Below are 25772 nucleotides of genomic sequence, written 5' to 3'. Positions count from 1 at the left end.
ACTTGATTGCCTGGATGCTTTTGCTTTGCTACTGTGAACATAGCCGGCGTGCAGAACGCTTTCGTCGGTGCTTTGAGAGTAATAAGTGGCAAGGATGTGCCGTAGGAGGAAGTGCACAGCAATTAGGCGGCAAATGCAAGCGAGGACGCACGCTTTCTCGCGCCACTCGCGGCTTTTGCAAACTGCCGTCCCTTCCACAGCAGGCGGCAAACGAGGAGCTGTTCACCTGCATGACGTCTACCATATGTAAGCACGCCCTACACAGTAGATTGGAGAAAAAGTATTGAAGCCTGCACATCGTTGCCGCCATTCGTGTAACGAAAAGCTCGTCTTTTCTTTCTACAACAACGACAAAGAATTATCACACTGTCATGAACACCGCCCACTCGAAGAGCCACACGAAGTCGCGTCAGTTCACCACGCCTCAGCCACATCGTGACGCGTGTGTCCACCCGCAGCCTGCCGCCGGCGCGGCTGCACGTTCCAGCGACTAACCGTGCTGTTGCCGCGAGTGACGCATCTTTGCAGGAGAGCCGCCGGGTGTGAGACAGGCCACTGGTGATGGGAGCACACGTGTACCATTAACACGTTCTGGCGAGGTGCATGGTGTGATTGTTTGTGGTATGACTGAAACGCTCAGCCCCACCTCGCAAACTTACCCCCTGCCCCATCGCGTTGTGGCTCGCGCCGTGGTCTCCGGCGCCGTCCACTGACCCATTTATCTCTCTCTCTCTCTCCGTCCATCCTTAGGGGCCGCCGGGTCTGGACGGAATGAAGGTAAAGCAACGTTGCGCGGCAGCAGCTTGGGGAGGCGGTAAACAGCGCGCTTCCGATGCAGGGTGAACGTGGCGCTCCAGGTAACAAAGGGGAGAAAGGAGAGCCTGGCCTTCCCGTAAGTTGGCAACGCTGTTCTGGCGACCTCCTCCGCGACGACCGCTGCCTCCGGCGCCCCGGTGCGGTAGCGGGGCCCTCGCACTGCGCCAGCTCGACGTGCGCAGCTGTGTACAAGGCTGATGCATGGTTGAGCCGCTGGCGGAATATTTCCAGTCACAGTAATCGATTCGTTGGCGAGGCTCTCGCAAGGAGTTTTGAGCCCAATTCACTTCATGTTCTCTCACATTTTTTTTTTTTTTATTATTATTACGAGGAACGTAGTTATGTTTTCAAAGGCTCTGCAAGCTTGCAAACATCAGGGCGTGCACATCACGAAAATGAAAACACGGCTCAATGGGTAGGTACATGTAACGCCTAAATAGCTGCATGCTTTAGGATGAGGCACCTGTGGCCCCAGGAGGGATTTCTGTCTTGGGATGAATCGTGCTAAAGAAAGTGCCTCAAAACTGGTTTTCTCAACGAGAGAGCTACTTTCAGGTGGCTAGTACCCTTTCTGTCGGGCTAACTTATCGATATCATGCTGTGCTAATGTAATACGCTGCAACACGACTGCACCGGTGCAGTTCATCGTGCTCGCATACTAAGCGTTGTTCCCAAATAAACTTCTACCTGGATATGTGAGTGAGAAATTCCCACGTCATCATTCATTGCTTCTGTCTGCCGTAAACAAACGTCCCGTTGAAAACTAGGCAAAATACTCAGTAAAGCAATTGCTTCGGGCCTGTCCTAATCAACGACGCTGCTTCATCAGCTGCTGTTCTCGGCCGATTTCATAGTTTCTAATACCGCTTTTTCTGCGAAACAATCGTTTCTTCATGACTGCTTCGCGGTAGTGTGCAGTTCACTCAAGTGTAGTATAATTCACTGCTGAACTGCGAAAAAAAAAAATGTTGGTATCGAAACTAATCAATTACGTTACAAAACTATTCAGTGTCAACTACTCGTGGCTAAATTCCTAAGCTGTGCAGCGATAAACTCGGTTTTCCTCTAAACTTAAGAACCTAGTGCTAGGAAACAAGAAAAACAAAAAAGAAAACATGCATTTCGTGGTGCTGAGAAGCAATCATTGCTGGATGCAAGTGGTGTCTGTACGATAGGCCTCGCGCTTAAAACCGAACAAGAGCGAATAGCATATGGCGAATAGCACTACTAAACAGGACCACGTTCCCAGGCAGCGATTGCATTCCTTCGCCTTCAATGTACTTTTTTTTGTTGTTGTTGTTGTTTTGAGGCGGAATGCACCCCTCTGTTTGGCAGCGTCGCGAAGGAACCCAGCTGTGGTCTGGCGCTTGTGAATGTTCTTTTCTCCAGAGTTCTTAGTGTGTGTTTATTTGGTTAGTCCATCGGGTATAGGCAGGCTAGGTCTGTGCGTCGACCGCCTGTCACGCAGTGCCGCCGTCTAACGAGCCGTCTCTTCTTTCTCCACCACCCTCTTCCCTTCCGAAATCAGGGCACCGACGGCATCCCAGGGTTACCGGTAATTATGAAGCTCCTCTCTAGACTGTGGGAACCCCCGCGCCGCTGGCGCGCGCGCGGTCACAGCCCCTCGCGACACAGCCTCTTCCCTTCCTCGGCCCTCCACCCCTTCCCCCTGTTTGCTACAGCCGTGTGCATGCCGGGGGCTGCTGCGCTGTTGGCCGCTGACCTGCAGTGTTTCACGTTGCTTCACTTCTCGGTGTGCGTGCGTGACTGTGTGTTGTGGTGCTTGCGAATCCCCACCCTGACCTCCTGTTCCCGCTACTGCGTCCGAGCTCGGCAACCGCTGACGCTCTCTTCCTCTTGCCACTCCATTCGCAGGGACCCAAGGGAGACCGCGGCGAGACAGGCATATTGGTAAGTGCGGCTTCGCTTCCCCGATTTCCATACTGCACGTTTGGTTTGGCAAAACTTTATTTCCCACAGTAGGGGTCCTGGAGGACACTCGGCTAGGCGCCAGGTGTAGAGGGCAGCTCCCACGTCGGCACAGAGAGCCCGAAGCTCTCCGCCGCCACGCGGGCCTCCTGGACAACCCGAGGCTGATCATGTAGTGAAGCACTTTTCAACACTTTGTCCCAACGTTCCTTGATCTTGGCGTAGGCGTCGCTCGATGCACAACCACACAGCATTTGGTTTAAGTCTACGCGGTCACTGCACCGTTCCCACACATGTTGTCCGTCGTAGTCTGGGTCGATGTGCTTCATGCGCCAGGGGTTGGGGTATGAGCCCGACGCCTATTGGGAGCGGCCATGCAGAAGGCCGGAGCTGGCACCGTCAGGGCGCAGCTCTGCTGTAAGCAGCTGTGAATGGCTGGCACGTGTGTATTTTAGTCGAACTTGGCCGCGGGCTGTCTGGTTCATGGTCGCGAGACGACGAGCTAGTGGTAACAGCAAAATGTAAAAGAGAAATGATGGGATCGCATTGTTGGAAGTCCGCCAAAGCAGGTTCTTGCCTTCGCGTTTTCAGTGTGGTGCACGTTGCGCTAGCGTTGTCTCTTTCCTCTGTCTCGTTCAAATCCCGACGGGTTTGTCGTTCAAAATCTAAAGACAAACAAATCTACACAAGTTCCGAGGTTTTTTTTGTGTGTGTGAAATGTCATGAAAAAACAACAACACTGCACTACATAGCTTGAAATCCCCAATAATCTAGCTGCTGTTCAGCATATATAATAATCCGTCTAGGTAAATCCCTCAGCATTATTAACGAACAAGAAACGAAAAAAGGGGGGATCTGTTTAGCTTGGCCCGACCTTATTTAAAAAGCATTGACTTGAAGAGGGGTAATGGGAGAAGAAGGTATATATATTTTAATGCAGACTCGTATCTTCGCAAGACTTTCTCCAAACAAGCGACTTATGGGCCTTGCATGATGCAGTCATCAACACCGCTCACCAAAAATATACAGCTACCTGTATAGGGGGACCCACTAGCACTCCTGGAAACCCTATCTTACAATCGAGAGATTTGGAGCGCTGATGATGCAAAACGAGCTGCCGAGCACGGCGGGCTGTATATAAAGTAGTGAACAAAAAGATGTGATATCACAGTGTTTCTACTTCGATTTGTTTTACCATACTAAATCTTGAACGTTAACCCAATGGGAAAACAGTGTCACACTTTTTACCCAATATACAACCAAGTTTATCTTGATATTAAGTCACACTTTTTGTTCCCGTAGCGAATTCGGCCAAGAACTGATTCTTGCACTGCGAGAAAGTATCGCTGATATTGAGGGCTTTCATGGCTAAATAAGGCACCAATTCAAAAAAAAAAAATTACATTTACAATAATGCACCATCATCGGTACTTGGTGCGCAAGCCCCTTTTTCCGATCACTGCTTGACAAAGCCAAGGCATGGAGTCCAGAAAGCTCTGAGTGACCACACAGTCTGTGTTTGCACACTCTTACAACTGTCAAAATTGTCCTCAGCTCGGTTCGCTTTTTAAAGCGAAAGCCTTTCTGGGCTCATGGAGTGAAAATCTGTGCGCGCGAGCTGTACGCTGATGTGTCAGTCGCAAATAGCGGACGTGTGAGGAGGGAGATTAAGAATGAAATGATTGGTGGGGATAGGTAATGAATAATAGTTATAAAATAGACATCGAGACACTGATGTGGTTAATGACTAATGATAATGACTAATAATGATGATTAATAATGACTTATTGTAATCGCCAATATGTCAAACGGAAACTTGTATGACTGCAACGGATTGGAAATGAGTTAAAATGCTAAACGATGAGCAGTAATGACTATATACAATGGCTAGGCATGACTCATCATGACTACGAAACGACCAATATGTCAAACGACGACTTGAAATGACCGCAACTAATGTGAGATTAGTAAAAATGCTTAGCTATGAGTGGTAATTACTACAGTGGCAAGGCATGACTCACCATGACTGCGAAACAACCAATATGTCAAACGACGACTTGAAATGAGCGCAACTGACTGAAAAAGAATAAAAATGCTTAGCGATGAGTGATAATGATTACAATGACTGCCTAGGCATGACTACGAAATGACAAATATGTCAAACAATCACTAGCGATAACAATAACAAATAAAAAACGATGGGGCAATCGATGAGAGGCAAATTATACGAGAGGAACTGTTATCCATTCTCCTCTTAAGGCCCTTTAATATTTGTTGTCCCTCAGACGACGGATGAAGCTTATGTAAAGATATTTAAATGAAATAATTTAGGCATATTGCTTGACCACATCACGAGGTCAACTTTACTCTTCTACGAATATCTCTATATTCTTTCCCTATATCATTCTGGAATACATTTTTCTTTCTTTGTTTTTCTTTTTTTTTTTTTTTCACTGGCATCGAGGTATTGAGCTGCGCTTCAGTCATTATCCTCAACATACGGTACTGAACGCTTCAAAGTCTATGGGGCCAATTTAGATCAGGGGATAAGTCAGGATAAGTCAGCAATATGTGAAAGTACTGGAAGATATATATATATATATAGTGGCTGCACAGCAACCATAGTTCTGCATAAAAAAAAGTGATAAAATTACAACTAAGAAAGGTGTTAGGCAAGAAGACACGATCTATTCACAGCTTGCTTAGAGAAAGTATTCAGAGACTTGGAATGGGAGCAGTTAGGGATAAGGGTAGATGGAGAATACCTCAGTAATCTGCGATTTGCTGATGACATTGCCTTGCTAAGTAACTCGGGGGATGAACTGCAAATAATCATTGATGACCTAGACAGGAAAAGTAAAGAGGTAGGCTTAAAAATCAATATGCAGAAGACTAAGGTAATGTTCAACAGCCTCGGGAAGGAACAGCAGTTTACGTTAGGTAGCGAAGCACTGGAAGTCGTAGGTGAATATGTCTACTTAGGAGAGGTAGTAACCGCAGATCCGGACCATGAAAAGGGAGTAGCAAGAAGAATAAGATTGGGATGGAGCGCATTTGGCAAGCACTCGCAGATTATGACTAGCAGCTTACCGGTATCGCTCAAGAGGAAAGTATACAACAGTTGCATCTTACCTGTACTCACCTATGGGGCTGAAACGTGGAGGCTAACCAAGAGGGTTCTACTTAAGTTGAGGACAACTCAGAGGGCTATGGAACGAAAAATGTTAGGGGTAACATTAAGAGATAGGAAGCGTGCGGAGTGGGTCAGAGAAATAACTGAAGTTACTGACATTCTAGTGGAAATCAAGAAGAAGAAATGGGCATAGGCGGGACTCGTAGTGCGAAGAGAGGATAACCGATTGGCGCTTAGGGTAACAAACTGGATTCCAAGAGAAGGAAAGCGTAGCAAAGGGTGGCAGAAAGTTGGGTGGGTGGGTGAGGTTAAGAAGTTCACAGGGGTCAAGTGGATGCAGTTAGCACATGACCGGATTGATTGGAGGAAAATGGCTAAGGCCATCGCCCTGCAGTGGGTATAGTCCAGCTGATGATGATGATTATGATTATGATGAGGAAGAGGAGGAGGAGGATTACCATAGCGACATATTCGCAACTGTCGATAACAGGGAGTCGTACGCGAGTTTCCTCGGCTCGCGCGCACACTACATTTTTCGACAACTTTGTCAGTATTGCCTCTCTCGGGGACGGTAAACCTCATTTTAGTCATTAGACCGCCAAATGTTACAAATCTTTCGATTGCAATCCTCTGAAAAGCACTGGAAATTGATGATATTTCATCCCAGAGTAGTGGCCGCGGATAAAAGCCAGTTCAGCAGTTGTAGGGACCTTACGTCCGCTCCGCTGCTTATAAAATATGCACAGATACAAGTACCCGCAGAGCATGTCGTTTGAAATTGACAGCAAGTTAGCAATAATTTAGAACAAGCGGGAAATAAATGCAATTGTACGCGCCCATGAAAGGATCCAAAGATAAAAAAGTAAGCGATCTATAACCAGACAATTACGCCCCAAGCAACTCCTGGAAAAGTAAAATGGAAGTATTGCAGCGAAATACATTCAGAAATAACACAATGGAAGTTTATTTCTAGAATATAATAAATATGTACGAATCTTTTGTAAGCATCATCTCTTTTCTTCACTATACTGCATTTGACAAACTTTTGTGCCTACGTTGGAAGTAGGAAGACTGCTTTGGTCGGATATAACGTGATCATAAATGCACAGCCGCCGCATGCGCAGAGAACACCGTCAACAAAGGCAGACTAGGGCAGTGGACACTTTCTTTTAGGAAGTCCGTATTGAGCCCGTAGCAAGGGCATTTGTGGGTGCATAGCAAGCCGCGGCTTCAAGTCTGTCTTTGCCAACAGGCCCGTAGTATTTCATGGCCCATATCGACGTAACTGGAAATGTTTCCGTGTTTGTGGGATTTGACGTCCCGAAGCGACTCATGTTTGACGAGAGACGCCGTAGTGCAGGGCTGCAAATTAGTTCAAAACGCCTGACTTTCTTGAACATGCCTTGAGTGATCGATAAGCTCCAGCAAATATGAAGGCCCAATACAGAGCCGGAATTATTCATTTTGAGTGAAAGAACAAAACCATAGCTCCTCGAGCAATGAAAAGGGCGATAACTGTATCCCGTCTCGGTGGATACTTGAGCCGTACAGTGAGGGAAATGAATAAGGTAAGAGCGAAAGCAGTAAGGAGTGCCGTAGTGGAGGGCTCTGGAATAATTCTGACCACTTGGAAATAAATATTTAACGTCCATTGACATCGTATACAACACACGGACGCCTATTGCGTTTCGTCTCCATGTGTTGAAAAGAGGCCACCACGGCCGGGTTAAAACCTGGGCACTCCGCCTTAGTAGCCAAGCGCTGTAACTACATGAATCGGAGAGTGAGTGAGTGAGTGAGTGAGTGAGTGAGTGAGTGAGTGAGTGAGTGAGTGAGTGAGTGAGTGAGTGAGTGAGTGAGTGAGTGAGTGAGTGAGTGAGTGAGTGAGTGAGTGAGTGTGTGTGTGTGTGTGTGTGTGTGTGTGTGTGTGTGTGTGTGTGTGTGTGTGTGTGTGTGTGTGTGTGTGTGTGTGTGTGTGTGTGTGTGTGTGTGTGTGTGTGTGTGTGTGTGTGTGTGTGTGTGTGTGTGTGTGTGTGTGTGTGTGTGTGAGTGAGTGAGTGAGTGAGTGAGTGAGTGAGTGAGTGAGTGAGTGAGTGAGTGAGTGAGTGAGTGAGTGAGTGAGTGAGTGAGTGAGTGAGTGAGTGAGTGGCAGCGCCTATCTTCCACTGTGCTGTAGCATTTGTTTCATGAGAAAATAGAATGACCCCCGATGAAACCTCGAAAATGCTGCAAAAAAAAATAAAATAAAATTTGGTTATAAATTCACGATGCTAAGACACTGGTACGCTTGATAGAAGAATTGAACAAGTATTAACGGAAAGTTACGTATGTGCAAATTGCGTGCAGCTCAGCATGCAAGACTTACGTTTCCCCAGCGACCGAACTGCACATAGAAAATAATCCGAACAAAACATGGGCAACAGATGTGCCAGCAAATGCATGCTATATTAGGAAGCACAATAGCAACGCTTTCATTTCACAGCTTGTTTTCGCGATTAGAAGGCCAGCCCGGGACCAGAATACTTCTTTCATGCAGAAAAATGACGGTCATCGGTACATTTTAGTACGATGTGCAGTAGAATGAGACAGCTAATTGGCACGTTTAAAATTACACCATGAGTAGCTGTGTGTACAACAAGGAAGAACGTTGGATGATGAGGCCTGCCTGTGGATGACCATTTCTTCATGAACCATGTGAACGGTCAGCGCACGCAACTAAGCGGGACTTATTGTAAAGGAAAAAAATATTTCCTCCTTCAATATTGAATGAAAGTGGACTGTGCTTCCGAAATGCAAGAATGCCTATTCTTATAAAATATGCACAAGTACTCCACATGCTGTGCGTCATTTTAAATAACTCTAGAGGCACATAAACTACAAAATTAAGGTTTTCCACCCAACTTGTCGGACACTCGGTAGGGCCTCCATTTTGCATTGCTTCTTTTAGCGGCTCAGACGTCTCCAAACCACTGCAGGCAACTCGTGCGAACCAAAGTGTAGTCCTTAGCCACTGTGCAAACAGAGTGGTGGTCAGGTTCCTTAGGACTCGGAAAGAGGCCACGAGAACTTCTACTCATAAAACTGTAAAAAGGAGGGCCCTTTACGCCCGCATATGCGCCATGTATGCTGTCAGTCTAGGCAGTTGTTAACGCACACCACGATGGACGAGTTCCGCCTACGTGTCCGCCTACGCGTGTTGGGCTTCGATCTCACCATGAGCCTGAAATTATGGCGGTTGTAAATTATTTACGTCATTTAAGGCTTCGAGGTCGGTGGGACAGAAGCGACGGCAACAAGAGTTCCCAATCCTTCATTTCGCTGTTGTTCGATCTGGCTGCCGCCGCGCTGAGGCGTAGGCAGGAAGGCGAAAAAATAAACTCGGCGAATATGACCGCGGGAGACCGGCTGTATAAGGTTCTTTACGACGGTGCAACGCATGCAAACTGACTTTTTTTTTTTTTTTCTTTCCGCGGCACCGAGGTCGTTCGTGCCCGTTTCACCCGCCTCGTAGCCTCAGTTGGGCTCCCATGTCTGTCCCCTGTCTGAGCGCTGCACTCCCCCCTATTATCGCTGCGTGAGACAAGGCGTTGCGCGGCAGTAGTGCGATGCTCCTCGGGTGGGATGCGCCGGACGTGGGGGAGACACAAAGGCGATGAGGGGGCGGTAGCGACGTCTCTGCCAATCAGGGCCGGCGCACCCCCGCTGCGCATGAAGAATCAAGAGTCGCTCACTTTTGTGCCTTCTTTGTTCTTCTCTTTCTGTCTTTAGGGACCCCGTGGGAAGCGTGGAAAGAAAGGAGACAAGGGCGATAAAGGCGATCAAGTAAACATCGCTTCCTTTGCATATCAATACCTTGCTCTGTTCTGGCGCGAAATTGTGGAGGGCTTAGGGGTAGTGTGGGGGAGGATGGAGGGTTTCTTAGCGTAGCCCCGCGTATTCACCTCTGGTCGATGCTTCGCTGACAAGAAAATTAACATCGGCCTAAAGGGAGAGCACAGCGCTGAGAGGGGCGGGCAAGCCTCTATGGCAGTTGCCTGCGGCATCGTCTCTTGACAGCGCAAAGCCAATGCAGGAGGGCCGGTCATTAGTGAGCCGAAAGTGAATTGCGCTGGCACAAAGGATGTAGAACTTCTTTTTTTATTATTATTATTTTTCTCTCACTCTAGGATTCATTCTGTGACCAAGTCTGTGCTACGTGCGTAATCATACAACATAATGAGAGGCACAAAAAAAGATGCTTTTACAACGGGGATAAGAAGACACAATTTACTCGTGCAACGATAAAAGGGAAAGTCCCCCTTTCACACTGGAAAGGAGACTCTGCATGGAGGATTTAATTTAAACTTAATGTCGGGAGATTTAAATGTTAAGAGATATAAGTTAAATGTTAAGAGATTTAAGAATTGCTTGCACGAAACTCCTCGGAATGTTGGTCGCAGGTACTATAGCTGGTCCTGCTAGACTCAAACATATGCAAAAAATTAAAAAAAAAGTAAGATCACATAGATCACGGAAACAGGGAGCGAATAACTTACGATAATGAGGAAAGACACGCAAAGAGGTCCTTTCAACTACTAGCCATGAAAATTATAGTATGCTTAATTACCGAAGAACGCCATTCATTCCACAATGCACCCACAAAATTCGTCACACATTCGTGATATTTCTGCGCGAAAAGTGCCAGTCCTTTCTTCTCGCAGAAAACTTTAGTTCAGCAGTTTCGTCAAGTGGCACGCCCCTTGTCATGCCTGGTTGCACTCCTAACCGAGGCGAGAGTGTTCAGAATGACGTTGCTCATGGGATGCAAGGAATAGCGCACGAAAGAAGTTCAATAAGCTGAAAGAAAATTATTTGGCTGATTAGTTTGTCTTCGTGCCAATAGCACAATATTGAAGACGTAGAAAGCCCATGGTCCCAAAGGAATCCCTGCAGTTGTTGCTTTAACGAGCGAACGCCTTAACGCAAGGCAATGAGAGACGGGGCAGGTAAGCGCACGTACAGTATGTACCGAAGCAGCGGCCAGGCACTGATGACAATACTGGGTTTTCTCGTCGCCCAAACGGGTAAGAGGTCTGCCGCGAGCTCGCAATTAGGCCGGTTTCGAATACGATAGCCGTGTCGGATCCAGCTGTGATGAGTGTGACGTCATCAGGGACTTCCGGTACCATAACGTATTTATCCTTTAATTTGAGGGCGCTCGTGACATCCTACAGGACAGTTTTCGTTAGCGAATGTGAAAAGTCGCGATGTCTTTTCCTGGCGCCAATATATACACATCACTTCGTAACGACTGCCGTACAGTAATGCGCAAGCAGAACTCGCCTGACAAATCCCGGAGGGAAATTCCAGCCACGTTTCATGCCGGCGATACAGAGGTGCTGCCTAGAACGTCGAGGATGTCGCACGTATGCGAAGAACATAAAGGGTGACCAAAGAGCATGTCACTTGGGATTGACTGTGAACGCATTTAGTATAAATGTTCCTGGAACGTTTATCTTAATTGAGACATTGTAATTCTCTTTCGCACATCGAGCTAAGGCTATGAAGCGGTAAATGGTCAAATCTTGCATGAAATACTCGCCCGAATAGCGTCTGATGCGCTACGGCAACCACTGTTACTCAGAGTACAGTAAAAGGCGTTCAGTTCAGTAAAAGGCGTAACCGTCCGCTATAGAGGAGACATATACGCCGTAATGTGGTTCTCAGTAAGGACTTGTAATCTTGAACGTGGTCACGGTTAAAACAGTGGCCGATGTTTATTTCGCATACTTAACTTCTTGTGGCGATGTCTACAGCTGCGGACCTTTGCGATTTGGGTAAACGGATCATGACCCAAGGCACACACAAGCTATTTCAGCTATTATCATAGCGGTCTTTCAAGGCCATAACAACAATATCACAATAGAAAAAAAAAAAGCGCTACCGAGTAATTCGCAATATCTAAGTGTAGCATTAATTATCGACATCAGTAAAACTTCAAGATGCACGAAAGCATTATGATCCGCTCTCCGGGTGACCATTGTTCACAGAGCAGGAGGAGCTGCATGCATGCGCATTCAGGCTCGTCGTCTGGGCAGCAATGTTCACAACGCGTCATATTCCACGTGGGAGCCTTTGTCTAGTGACAACTTACTCAGCTGTCTCTTTGTACTGGGGTCAGAGAGCGAGAATTCTTCTAGTGGCCAATGATGACACCTGCCGCTGCTGCGCAGGTATGACAAGCGCACTATATTCATAGGCGAGGTCTTGGGACTCCCATGAGAATTCTTCGGACAGGCGCCCTAAAGTGCAACAACCGCTGCGATCACATTTAGGACGAAGTCTGCTGGTATTGTTCCTTCAAAAACTTAATTTTTCATTTTGTTTGTTTGTTTGTTTGTTTTTTACAACGAGGTAGGCGACCGCGGGCATGTTTTCAGCCGTCGCAGAGCCGAAGTTTCAGTGTTAAACCTGAGTCTCTTGGCATTGCTTGCAGGGAGTACCTGGACTGGATGCACCATGCCCGCTAGGCCCGGATGGCCTGCCTCTACCCGGATGCGGTTGGAAGCCACCAAACACGTTAGGAGTACGTGGCATTCGATGCAATTATTATCACAGAGTCTTGAATACTTGTTCTTGTTGACGGGTCCCTCGCCGATACGTCTGATACGTGACGTTTCATTCAAGTGGAAGACCTTAGCGACCCACTTACCGCAAATGTTATGAGCGTGTAAGACGTATCTGAATGATCGACTCGATATCAAAAAGAGCTCTTAAGGTGCAGTGTAATACAGAACTGAGCGGAATATAGACCAGAGGTATGAATAGAATATTGTGCACCCTTGTGAGCTCTAGGACGAGTAAGGCTGAGCTTATCGGTTTACAACGGTTGTCCACGGGGGCGCATACTGATCTGTGCTAGGCCGCCTGTCACCGCATTGTTTTGACTGCATTCGCAGTCTTGCTCCTTTATCGCTGCCATTTATTTTAGACTATAAAGAAGCCGGCGTGTTATGATGTAGCCAGCGCCGTTAAAGGGTTAAGTGAAAGCTCACAGAGACTTTCTAACGGTTCGCTACGACCTTAAGTTGCGAACTCAGCGATTCGCCGAGAATCGTTTAAAGTTATTCGAGAAATAATTTAATCATGGTAGCTGTATAGAGCCCGTTTTAATCTACAGCTGCGAGTGGCTTACAACAACCGACGCCTGGGAGCTCTCAGCGATGCTGCGTTTCGTTTCGTGTACTTCGATTTATTTGACGACTAAATATATATAGCTGAAGTATGTTTAACCAGCTAGTTGCACGTAATATAATGTAGGCAAAACCACATTTTGGCTTGCCCATTCAATTAGCTTCGGATGCATATAAGCGTCATGTGCCTGCCGCGGTGAATGTGCGATTGGGGACACAGAAAATAATTTAGTGAAAGAAAAGGGGAAGATATCGGCCGAGTGTGTGGTTTAAAATATGTGCATTCATGACTCGCTATTACGGACACTTTGGTTCTCGAGTAAAATTGTCCATAACGGGAATCGTTCATAATAGCGAGCCAGAAAGAAAACGGAATTAAAACACACGACATGAATAAAGTCTGCTTCTTTGCATAGTTGTGGCCAGTGCAGTTGGAATTTAACAATGTTTGGATCTACCACTCTATTGGGACGGACACCGTTATAAGTGAAATTATGTGGCGCAACTTGATGTGTCTAGCGGTCTATGATAGTTTGGCTTAGTTCATGAGGTTTGACGTCCCAAAGCGACTCAGGCTACGAGAGACGCCGTAGGGGAAGACTCCGGAAATTTCGACCATCTGGGGTTCTTTAACGTGCACTCACATTGCACACCACACGGACGCCTTGCTTTTCGCCTCCATCGAAAAGCGGCCGCCGTGGCAGGGATTCGATCCCGCATCCTTGGGCACAGCATTCGAGCGCCCACTGCACCACTGCGGCTGGGTGGTTTATAATAGTTTAGTGCTATGACATATATAAATCAGTCAACTTCTGCAACAACCATTCACATACAGGAAATCAGCTCTGAGTTGGCTGACAGCGATACTTTAGCTTTATACTTTGCACAATCTGCAGATAAAGTTTTCGTCAGTAACCATTAATATTCATGCAGTACGGAAAATAGTAAGGTATATCGACTCGGAAAGTTCAAACTATAGAGCATTAAATCACTTAAAGGGTCGGCACTAAAGTCATTTACATTTTTTTCAATTGCATTCCTCAAGTGGCCCGCTCCTAATGTGCGGAATATGAAACGTCTGGGCGAGGAAGAAGACATTTTGCACTCATCACTATGTTAACGCGGCAAAAATACATAGTCCCTAATGAACTCAGTGCATTCCCCCCTTGTCCATTCCCTGAACCGCGAGTTGCCATATTAATGAAGCGTAAATATAGTGAAAAAGCTTGGTCCCCAGAAAAACTGTCCATAATTCGAGTCATCGATATTAACGAGGCAAGACTGGGCATGCTGATGTTGAACCGAAATCGTCCGCTCTGTCAGCACAGCTTTCTACTTTATTTCTGTTCTTTTAACTTTATTTCTCCCCGTACTCTGGTAGACGTCCAGATTTTTGAAAAGCAAATATGCAAACGTGTTTGTGCAGAAGTTGTGCTAAACATTTGCTGGGAAAGAATAAATGGGCCTGTCTACCCCTCTTTTTTTGTCTCTGGTAGCATTTGTGCTTTTTTCTTGTTTTGGTGGCTTCTTTGGTCTTTTTTTTTCTTCTTCTTCCTCTTCTTCCTCCCTCTCTTTCAGTTTATAAGGAATTAACTGAAGGGGTGCATCAGAAAACTTGCCGCATGCATGCGCAGTCCGTTGTTGGCCGGTGTTTCTCCAGTCGCCCCTTATGATTGGACTATGCACATCATATTATCGCGATGGGAAACGGGAAGGACGCTGGTGAGTCAGATCGAGACCACTCAGTCAGTCAGAGAGCTTTCCATACTGAAGTTCGACTCTTGAATGGACGGTGGCTTGGCTACCGTAACTTATACAGCCACTGGCCATTGGTACGGGCGTAAGCCACTCACTGGCACATATGTTCTATAAATCCCGCCCATGATTTCAAAAAAGTGGGCAAAATAGAGTAGGAAAATGATATGGCATTGTGCTTAATTTTTTTTTTTTTTTTTTTGTCGCCGTTGAGGACTGTCGAAGCCCTAACCAGTCTTACGTCTGTACTTTGGCTTTTTTCAGTCATTTGCGTAAAAACCAGTAGCGGTTCATCATTTAGTTGGTTGTGTTTGCGTTCATAACTAGTACACTTAAAAAGCTTTTGCCTAGGTAAGTCTTTGCCCGAAAGCTCCCTTTGAGGCTGGTTATTAATCTGCCTGCAATTTCTTTGCGTTCAAATGCCATCTCTCTTTGATGTGCTGTGCGCTTTTGGGTTAACAAATTTCATTGTACATTGCTTGTACAATCTACATTGGCTTGAGGCAAAATGTCAATTTGAAATTTGTAGACCTTCTCGAAAAACGGCTAGTTATGTTTGCATAAAATAACATTTGCAAAAAATATTTTCGTTACCAGCCGAAATCGATACCTCGTGCAGAAAAAAATAAAATGAAAAATAAAAATAAAATAAATAGATAAAAGAAAAGATTCATCGTGAGGTGGAGTCCGAGATAACGAAATGCGCTTTTCTCTGTAGCGCTTTTTCTGATGAATGTTTGTGGGCTAACTGGGCAGCTGGTCACGTTACAGCTTTCTTTTAATGCCAATAAATAAAAAGCTATGTATATCGTAAAATGAGAGAAACAATGTAACTATCCTTTTTTTCGAGGTGGCTCTGCAACCTTTGCATTGACACTTTCCTCCACGGGCCCATAATTAAAAAGGTATCTATTCAGTCTTTGCTAATTAATCAACTTTGGCAAAAGAAAGAACACTACATCAGGATAGGCGACTCTGAGCAGCTTTTTTGTCTAACTCGTCTGGGGCTTACCATGTTTTTTTTTTCTTTGTTTTTTTTTTACAGCATACACAGCAGGCGCAACGAATAGAAGGCAGACTTGACATGCGCAGTTTTCTGCTTTTCGTTCGTCATATCTGTCTGCACTGTATTGAGCCATGAATCAGTATCACCTTGCCAGGCCGGCGTCCTCAGTCGAAAGACAGGTTCATGACTGAGATATACAACGAATGGAGGTTTATAAGCAGTAAAATAAGCAGAATGGCTGTAATTTACGATGAAGTACACGTTACTTACGCGTCATTTGTGGCGCCCTTGTCTCTACGGAAAAGCTTGAACTAGGCATCTGTTTGAAAAGGTGCTTGCAGGTGCCTTGTGGAACGGACGAAATCCAGGTGCACCTTGCGCGCCGTGTCGAAACGCTGTTCGCTTTGCGGCGCTCGTCGTTTCGTCACGGTGCGCCCTGAAAGGTTATGCAAACCCATTACTCATTCAAGACTCTTTTTAAATGTATACGAACGAGCATGCACTGGAGTGGTGAGAGATATTTTAATGTCAAAACAAAGAAACTAGCATTTGATGTGACACACAGATTACCGCAAGAAACGTAGCGTTAGACTTTTGCACTACCACTTCTATCTTTGCGCTCCTGGCCTATTTTCGCGTGTTATTGTTCTCTGGCATTACTAACGCTTTCGTTCCTGTTGCTCGTCCGTTATATTCGTCCCTTGCAGTCTCGCTTTGACGAAGGCGGCCCAGCCACACGCGTGCCCCTCGGCGGTCTTTCTTCGTGCGTGCGAACGTGTGTCGATTTTCTGCGTGCATATCTCTGCGTGGCGCGTGACAGCTCGAACCGAGTGACTTCGGCCACGCGCTTCAGCCGCAGCGCGCTGGGCCAGAAGAAGCTGATAAATGCGGCGCTGGAACGAAAGAGCACCAGGAGCGAAAAGAAAAAAAAAATATATTAATGGAGCCAAAATCTGTGCCAGAGAATAGGGCTTAAAGGTCAGTGGCAGCTGTGAGTATTTGCAGTTAAAGAAGAGAGAGAGATATAGAGAGGGTGACCTGTGCATCCGCAGACACGTATGTTAGAGAGGAATACTGCAGATTTGGCATGGTTTTCTGTTTTGTTCTTTTTTTTTCTCTCTCTCTTGTAATGGTTTGGTTTTTGAAACCTCTCGTGTCTTGTTTTTGAGGTAGCCAGTTGCACTTTACACGGGCTGGTCGCGAGGTGTGCGCTAAGAGTGGTACAGCTAGCCCGCTTATTTACCTTTACTCAGCGTGGAATTTAGCTGATCGCTGCGGGAAAAAGAAAGGTGTAAAAAGACGCTGTTTTGCCATTTGTAACTGCATCGAGGTAGCAGCTGCTGTTGCAAAAGAAAGGAGAACCTTGTCTGAGCACGCGAAGCAGCGTTTGCGAAATGGCGAGACGCCATACGTCTCGTTCCGCTGAAGTTGGGAAGCTCTGCGCGCATGAAAGCACCGATTCCTGATTTCGTGCTGCTTGACTGACATCCTGTTCGCAAACTCCGCGTAACACATGGATAAACCACGGAACGCCGAGCTCGTACCGCCCTGATCAATGGCGCTGTGCGGGTCTGTTTCTCATGTTCTTCGAAAGCTTAGTTATTCGGTTCCATTCCCAACATATTTTGCGTTCAATTACTTATTTTGACCGCATGACAGGTATGTTACTTCTTTTTCGTGCCCTCGGTGTGCCTTTTTTACGCTGTGTGGGGCCTTTAGTTTCTGCACACTAAGCGATTTTTCTTCCTGTAACAAGGATCGTTAGTCTTCGAAGAAGAAGTTTGACCAGTGAAGAGGCTAGCTGCGGCGCAAAGTCACCCTGTGCAAATTTCAAGGACAACAATTAGCTCTCTTTATACCGAAGCGACGAACGATGGGAGGAACGATATCATTTTCGGTTTCCCGCTCTCTTCTTATATGCTCCGCAGTGAATCCAACTTTGGCGGCACGCTTGCTGCGGATTAAACTGTGGCCTTTTGTTTTCGAAGTCCGCGATAATTCGCAACAAGAAAGCAAAAATTATAAGTGATAAGGTCGTTCGAGAGCAAGGGCACCGTTGCTATTCGCGCGGAGGCAAAGGCTTACTCCAGAGAGACTTGGTGGCATTGGAGCGATGGGCGATTCAGATTGCGGCCGTTGCATAGGACGCTTTTCGAAACGCGTCTGGATACCAGTCGCATGGCGCGCGTAAAGAGAATGCGCGATTTCATTCCGCTACTGTCAGAATACTGTCTTGTTATATAGTTTGCGGTGTTTCCAGGTGGCAAACGGTCGGTCGTCGTGCCTGAGCTGTTGGAATCGACGGCAGTTAGTAGGTAATTCTATATCGCCGCGCTCGTGGGAAAGACCCACCCGTGGCGGCGGCGATGAAAGAAGACCGCGCCAATGCCACACGGTGTCGGGAGCCATTGAGCGAACTTTGCCACAATCACTGATGACGTATTACGCGAATAATAGGAAATTAGCAATACGTTCGATAAATATTGGATCGTCTAGACTTGCTCCCACATATACTTTATCTACTATATCATATACGTGTTCGGAAATCCGAATCGGCTGTAGCAGTGGTCGTGTCAGCGAAGAATAAAAAAAAAAAATGTAGCGGTGGTCTAGCGTTATAGCGCACCCGGCCACCAACCATAGACATTGGCCTCGTGTACGGATTTTTTTTTTTTTTCGTTCAACTGTCGCTCGCTTCGGATGAGCGGATGCGTCTTTGTACGTTGTTCACTTCGCGCAAACTTTTGCGCCCTAAGCGATGATAGAATCTCTGCTTTTTGTCTTAAGAAAGACTTATGGTTCTTGCAACGCAGTCCTTCCCCAAAACGACCCTCTTTTCGTAACCACGTGTTTGGTATAAGCAACCGGCGGTGTACAATCGGTGTTCCACTGCGTTCCTCGCTAGTCTGTGTGTTATATGGCGCGCGATCGACGGGGGAAGCTTCAGCGTAGGTTGCCTATACCTGAGACCCAAAAGGCACGCGGAAATTGACTTTCATGGCTCTCCGATTTTCCGCGCAGGGTCCTGTGCCACCAGTACCACCGGAAGAACCACTAGACTCCTAAGATCGCGCTCTATAGAAACTTCTGGCGGCATCCATCAGAAGCATCTTCGGTAAGAGACGCTTTAAACACAAGTTCCGGCCATACCTTGTATTATGAGCCCCTCCGGATCTCTGTGTCCCGTCTCACTTAAACGTGGCAGGGTTGTAGAAGCTGCAACTCTCTTGTTGTAACTCTCAAGCTCGGCGTGTGTAATCGTACGCGAAGTCATTTTTCTTCGAGCTTGGCAGCTGGCTTAGCTGAGGTCTATTTGTCACTAGTAGGCAGGTAGCTAAGCTTCCTAATATTCACAAACAAACCTCAGCTACCATTACAAGCTGCGAATATTGAAAATCTTGGCTCTTGATCGAGAAAGTATATCATTCGCGAAATGTATTGGCCGTAGTGCGATTGATTAATCCGTGGTCTCATCTGCCGCCGTAACTGGCCAATCACTCAGCGCACTTAAAAACAGCTTTGTGAATGTGATTCCTGAATGTGCGCGCTCAAAATGTAAGGGCGTAATTTACAACGGCGGGAGAAGTACGAAGCTGTCACTCATGCTCATTCAGGCCTTGTCATTCCACCGTTAACATTGTTCTGCCTTTTTTTCCCCGTGACGAGCAGCGAGGTGATCAGCATAGCTATCATACCCTATCTTTTGTTTATTTGAGAAAGCTCCATAATTCGAAATTCGGGCCGAATGCATCACGGGGGATGCCGTGCACGACGTGAGGCACCGTCAACAGCCTGTGAGAGAATAGATGTAATCTCGGTGCCTATAAAATAATGTCAGCAGAAAACTGTGATACCATTTAGACTCATAACTGCCTGAAAAAAAAAAAAACGCTATTGACGTCAACGATTTGTTGCTTATTTTCTTCTTAGTTATGACATGGAAACTATTTACGGGTCACTATTAATGTTCGCTTACGCCCGCTGGAATAATTTATAATTGTATTTCTTCTTCCATGCTGCTTACGTGACGGTTAAACAACAGCTCTGACCTCGAAGGTCAGCATAGGTCACATGGTGCATTAAAGAAAAGAACTTGAAAATAATCGCTACATTGCCTTTTTTTATTCACTACACCGATAAATACAGCCTTCTCCTGGATGAAAACGAATTAAGGAACAGCATGCCTCACGTGAGGCATACGGAGTTACGAAGTCAAAGACATCGCATGGTTGGTAAAACCGAATCTGAAACAGCATGAAAGGCCTTATATTATCAACGTCCGTATGGTAATACCAGATGTTGATCCATATATGTTTACGTCATGGGCGTCATTTCAAAAAAAAAAAAAACAAAAGAGAGTAAAAAATGTGAGCAACATTTAGTGTCTATATCCATTTAGGTACCTCTGCCGCGCCTGCATGTAGATTTCGCCAAATTAAAACGTTTCTATGCGACGAGACAGGGTGGATTAGCGGCACTTTCGCAATAATTATGACCGTTTTAAACGGTACTTATGAAATGTGAGATGGTGTACGAAAAATGATTGCGCACAGAAAGTGTGGTGGCGCAACTTAAGAGATCGGAAATCTTGTTTTCCGTGTAGGAAGTCGCCGCACATACAGGTGAGCCCCTAATTGTCTTCAAAGACTACACCGATCAAATTTGTCAGATTCAGCCGAGATAACGTGCACGAATGCATTTAAGGATAGAAAAGTAATTGTTGTGCCAGCCCTTAATTTGTATACATGCTAAATTATTTGGAAAGTTTAACAGTAATTTTGGATTTCAGTTATTTGTATGGGTGATACGAAATAATTCCCAGTGAAGAACTTTACGGAATTATCGCAGCTCTTTATAATTAAGTTGTGGCATGTACCCTACCTGTAAATATTTTGCCACGAAAATGGGAGCTGGAGCCAGCGAGCTAGGGGGCAAAATTCACAAAACTGTTCACGAAGCGTGATTGGCCCGCAGTTTTGCTATCGCACTCCGGCTACCATGACTGCTGAAGTGATTTGTGTCATGACGCGCAAGTAGCTTTGACCTGGTTGGTTTGTGGGGTTGAACGTCCAAAAGCAACTCATCATCTGACCCGCGACTAGCTGGCGCCAGCACATTGCGAGAAAGAGGACATGCTAGGGAATGCTCAATAATGGGGCTGACGCACAAGCGCCATCCAGCGGCTCGTGTCCTGCCGTTGCGCTTTCCTTAAAATATCTTGCCACCAAGTGACCGTACCCCCAAAGTGTCCCGCCAAGTGTTGACCTGCAGCCCTCGTCGACAGCTGACTTTCCGTTCGTGGCGCAGACACTATCGACAGCCTGAGGGGTACTTGGCTGGGACTTCCGAGGAAGGCTAACGCGTGGTTCCATGTTTATTCTTATTCCCACTGGCAGATGTCATCGCTCGACGCTGTAGCTGCAGAGCAGCGCCGCCGGGACCGCACCAGTGGGCCGCGGAACGTCGGTGGCCGCCGCAGCTTCGACGAAGCACTGCGCAGCCTCGCACACGGCACCTCACTGCTATTTACGGGTTCTTTTTCGCTGCAAGTTTTGCTCTGTTCGCAGACCCGGCGCCTTCGACGCGCACGCACACACACACACGCGCACGCACACAACACACACACACACGCACGCACACACACACCGATACACGCACTCCTGCGCCCGCTTCGACCGGACCCCGATGACAGCGCGGCCTAGCGCGGAGGTGTGCCCCGTGCCCTACCACTGATGACCCCGCATTACCCGAGCCTTGCTCTGTCTGTTTTTCTCTTGACTCGTTTTCCGTGTCCAAATATTCACGATGGAAAGAGAGAGGGAAGGGGGTGAGTGACAGCCTGAAGGGCAGTGTCAAGAAAGCTTGCTGGGCCCCAGTGGTATATGCGTCAATACTGCTTGCGAAGGAACTACGCCGTTCACAACTGTTTATTCGACCAGACAGATGAGGTCTTAGCGAGGCGGCTTTTATTTTAGGTATAAGTTATTTTCTCAGTCTTTCTGGATATATAAATACGCGTGCTCACCTACGGCCCTCAACGAAGGACTACAATGGCTCCCCCTGTGCCGCTGCCTATGCTCGTCACCAGTGCATAAGTGTGGGTGCCAACTTTGGACAGCCCATTCAGACATCGCAGCCACGTCTTCAGCGCGTTGCTTTTTGCCTCGACAACACGTGTCCAGAGCTATCAAATGCTGGACAGCTCGGAAAGCGTCCGAATCGAATATCATAAAATTGTAATAGCAAAAATGGGAATCGGTGTGTCACGTGAAAGCCAAAGAGAGTACATAAGTATATATGCAACGCCGTATTTGAATTATTCATTCCAAAAATTCATTCTGAACATCTCGCTCTGTTCTTATAGTTCAGACTGCGACGAGGTACAAGCCTACGTGTCGTTGAATGACCGAGTTGCTTGCTTCTGTTGGTATTGCGCGACGGTGATGGAATGGAATGATTCCATCTGCGGTACATAGATGACGTGCACCTCCTCCCCTCTCTCTCTGTATTCTTGATCATTATCTGTATCCTCGATCATTGTAAATGCCATCATTCCTCACCTGCACCACGTGACCCGTCAGCTGTCATTAGACTAGAAGCAAGAAGTTGACAGAGTTTACATTCTTTTTTTTGTGTGCTTGTCGAGCTCATATCAGCATCCCGTAATTATCGGCGCTATGTCGACACAGCGTGCACACTGCAGTGCGTCTCCGCCAGCTGCGTCACGCGACATTTGCCGGCGGCGAGACATTCTAAAGTGTTCGCGATGGGAAATAATACTTTCACTCTTCCCGCACTGGAAAGCGGAGGCATTTGCCTATTTCTAATTCGAAGGAACGACGCTGCTCATAAGACTGAGCTCGAGCATGTGGGAGATAAAGAACTCGTGGGCACGGCTACCTCGCCGGAGGCAAGATTCGGATGGCAGACCTACCGTAATATTTCAGCACAGCCAGCATATAGTAACTAAGTTTCGTTCAAGGAAGCAAAGTCGTTTCCTGCGTAGTCCTTTGGCGGTTACGTTAAAAGGTACAGGTATCGTTGGTGACAGAAAAAGAAATCACAAAAAAAAAAAAAACCTTGCCAATGCCAGTAAAGGAAGCAGAGGCGAATTTTCGGGATGCGCGGTCTGCTATCTCGCGCCACTAGGAAACCGAAGAAATGCACGCGCCTGTCCCGATCAGCACGAGTGAAACTTTTCATGAGCCAAGCCCACGACTCGTGTACTACATTGTGCTTATTTATCTTAGTTCGAAAACAGTCGGCAACTATGTCGCCAGATCGGTGCGATCGGCGCTTTTCGGCGATCGGCCCTTTTTATTGCTCACTTCCATGCACGGCCAAATGTAACAATAAACAGACAACGCATACACTACATTGAACAACAACAACAACAAAAAAAAAAGAAAACCAGTCATCGTGTGTCGTGAGCATGTATAGAATGAGAAGGTGCGCAATACTTACTTTTGTCTCCTCGCAGCAGAAACACTGCGACGGTGGGCGCCCAGAGTTACCAGTGTGTGTACCGACTTGATGTTTGTATACGCCAGTGACGCGTACCAGCGAACACGCGCCGGAGAAACGTCGTTGTCCCCCTTCCCCGAAGTCACCAGACCTGAATAGGTTCGGGCGCCCCCATTCCTCAGAGTCTGCGCTCTCTGGCTGCCATGGTCGTGTCCGCACTGGAACTCTCAAGTTTCAAGCGACCCGTGCGCGCCGGTTGGTGGAGGGGCTTCGAAGGCCGCGCCAGGCATGCCACAAGAACCGCCGTCACTAAGACGCCTTTCAGTGTTCCAAGGTGGTTATTGCAATCCGTGATGGCGCACAACTGCGTTCCCCTCACATGGCGGGCATAAGACTGCTCGCACGCCCGGGCTAGGAACAAAGAACAGCGCAGGCTCAGCAGCCACCGTCTGTAGCTCGTGCGGCCGCTGGTACAAGGGGGCTGAACAAATGCAGCGGACGCTCGGAGAGTGCAATCAACACTGACTCCCCCAAGCCGTCTCTCTCCCTTAGCTACGTACGTGCCCCGTTTTTCCTTGCTCAAGTCCGCGTAAAACACTTCCGCACGTTGGTGCGCTAGAAGTAGAGTCAAAATGAGGAGCTCGGCGGTTTCCTTGCCGAAAATAAATGCGCTCTGTGCATTCTACAACTGGAAATGCGCGCGGGGGTCGATGATGTTATTCGATGTACTTTGGCCCCGCTCGTGCTGACCAGGATCTGGTGACTTCGCAGTTTGTCCTCGTGCCGTTCGGTCCCCACCCTTCCCCCCAACTAGAGTCCCCACTACGTGTGTTCGTGTAAACTCAGGAGGCAAAGTTGGAAGCTAAGTTATTGTTTGACGTCGCATTCGTATTCATAGTGTGAAATAAAATACTTTTTACTCTTTACGCGCTTCCCTGTGTGTCATTTCTCCTATAATGACGGGAAGAACTCATCTTGGAGCCTGCCATGCTGTACAGCGGACGCAATTACTCGGTGAGGATAACGAATTCGCTGCCACTTACTGTGGCTTCACTAAGGCACACTGAAATCAAAGTTGCCCTGTGTTGTGAAACCATGCCAATAAGCATGAAAGAAATGTTGAAAGGTGATCTCGGTGGTGACAATCAAACCAGGTATGCACTTCGGAGGCGAGCGCGAGGCAGTTGAATTTGCTTCTCGCAAACAGTACAAAATATTTTCTTCGGTTGTACTAACAGATACAGAATATAAACCACAACTTTTTATGGCGCACCTTTAGTTCGCCTTCTGTACGGCTGTAATTAAGACTGATGTCGTCTCACAGTGCCGATTCCGTTTTATTAGTTTATTTTCAGGAACTTGCAGCAGCGACTTCATAGGAGTTATTCTTTTTTTTGTTGCGACAGCTACACTGAGGTAGTAGATGCGCATTTCGCGGAGCCGGGCAGAGGCCACTACTGCGCGTGCGCCGTTACCATGGCCAACCTGCTGCGCCGTTCAGCTGTTGCGCTCGCTACAGAAAGGAGGGGGAGGGTACCGGCAACCCAGCGATGCGCGCGCCGGCGCGGAGAGGAGGAGAAGAGTGGTTTTCGCACTGGGATTGCGCGTGCCGCCACACAGAGTTGACCGAGTGGAGCAGGAAAACGTCTGACGGTATCGCATGCGCAGGGCATGTAATTGGATTCTGCCTAGAACGCCGATGAACTTTGATGTGTCCGACGGAATGCTGGTTGTGTTCGATGCAGCAATCGTTCGCCCGCAGCCAAAGCTTTCGCTCCACATTCGGTCCAGCAGCATTGAAGCCCTCTAATTTTTCTTTCCTGGCGTTTCGCTACATCCAACTGAGGAAAACGAAATGCCCTTGCCCTGCTCAGATCCGATAGCACATGGTGTGCGCGAATTAAAATAACAACAATAATAATAATTCACTTTCATCACCCTAAATGCGGCAACCGGTCGGATCATTATTAACGAGTTAAGTACGAATCAATCACTTCAGCTTCCATAGATGCGTTCGACGCATACAGGAACGGGAATCCACAAGAGTAATACTTGAAAAAAAAAAAAAAAGAACACTAGCCAGTTTACAGCCGGAACAGAGACTCGTAGATCCGTACAGAAACACAGGACAGACTACGGCCTTTTGTGTAAGGACAACGTTTTCAGCCAGGAAGGAAGAAATGAAAACAAGGTAAGTCAACTGCATGAGACCATTACGGAGGTGTATAGTAACGCCGCCTAGGCTGAACACAATTCCAGGACAAAAAGGTGAAGCACGCGCTAATGCTTTGTGGGAACCTAATTTCCTAAAGTAGCCTATATCTGTAGTCCGCATGATCATCCAGCTGATTTCGCCGCTGACATGGAAAATGCTGCTGCTAGTATTCAATCAAATAAACCGTTTTACCACTGATGCTTTCAACTTCCGTCTACGTGTAAAGTTTCCAATTCTCAAGTAAGGTCATCGCTTTGCGGAGCACACATACACGGTATTTCA

At 47.0% G+C, this 25772-nt stretch overlaps 1 protein-coding gene across 1 annotated transcript in view; it reads left to right on the top strand.

Annotated features, from left to right (window-relative positions):
• The window catches only part of LOC146202850 (uncharacterized), a 426668-nt gene extending 403447 nt beyond the window's left edge, over positions 1–23221 (top strand). The window contains exons 25-32 of the mRNA XM_084602213.1: positions 751–777; positions 839–892; positions 2345–2371; positions 2692–2727; positions 9647–9700; positions 12354–12443; positions 18833–18926; positions 21208–23221. Coding sequence (XP_084458339.1) covers positions 751–777; positions 839–892; positions 2345–2371; positions 2692–2727; positions 9647–9700; positions 12354–12443; positions 18833–18877 — 333 coding nt within the window. The 3' untranslated portion in view covers positions 18878–18926; positions 21208–23221. The remainder of the gene's footprint in view (positions 1–750; positions 778–838; positions 893–2344; positions 2372–2691; positions 2728–9646; positions 9701–12353; positions 12444–18832; positions 18927–21207) is intronic.
• The last annotated feature ends 2551 nt before the right edge of the window (positions 23222–25772 follow it).

Source organism: Amblyomma maculatum, chromosome 1, assembly GCF_055883805.1.
Source record: "Amblyomma maculatum isolate TAMU_Amacu chromosome 1, ASM5588380v1, whole genome shotgun sequence".
Lineage (NCBI taxonomy): Eukaryota > Metazoa > Arthropoda > Arachnida > Ixodida > Ixodidae > Amblyomma > Amblyomma maculatum.
This window is presented reverse-complemented; position numbering and strand designations above follow the sequence as displayed.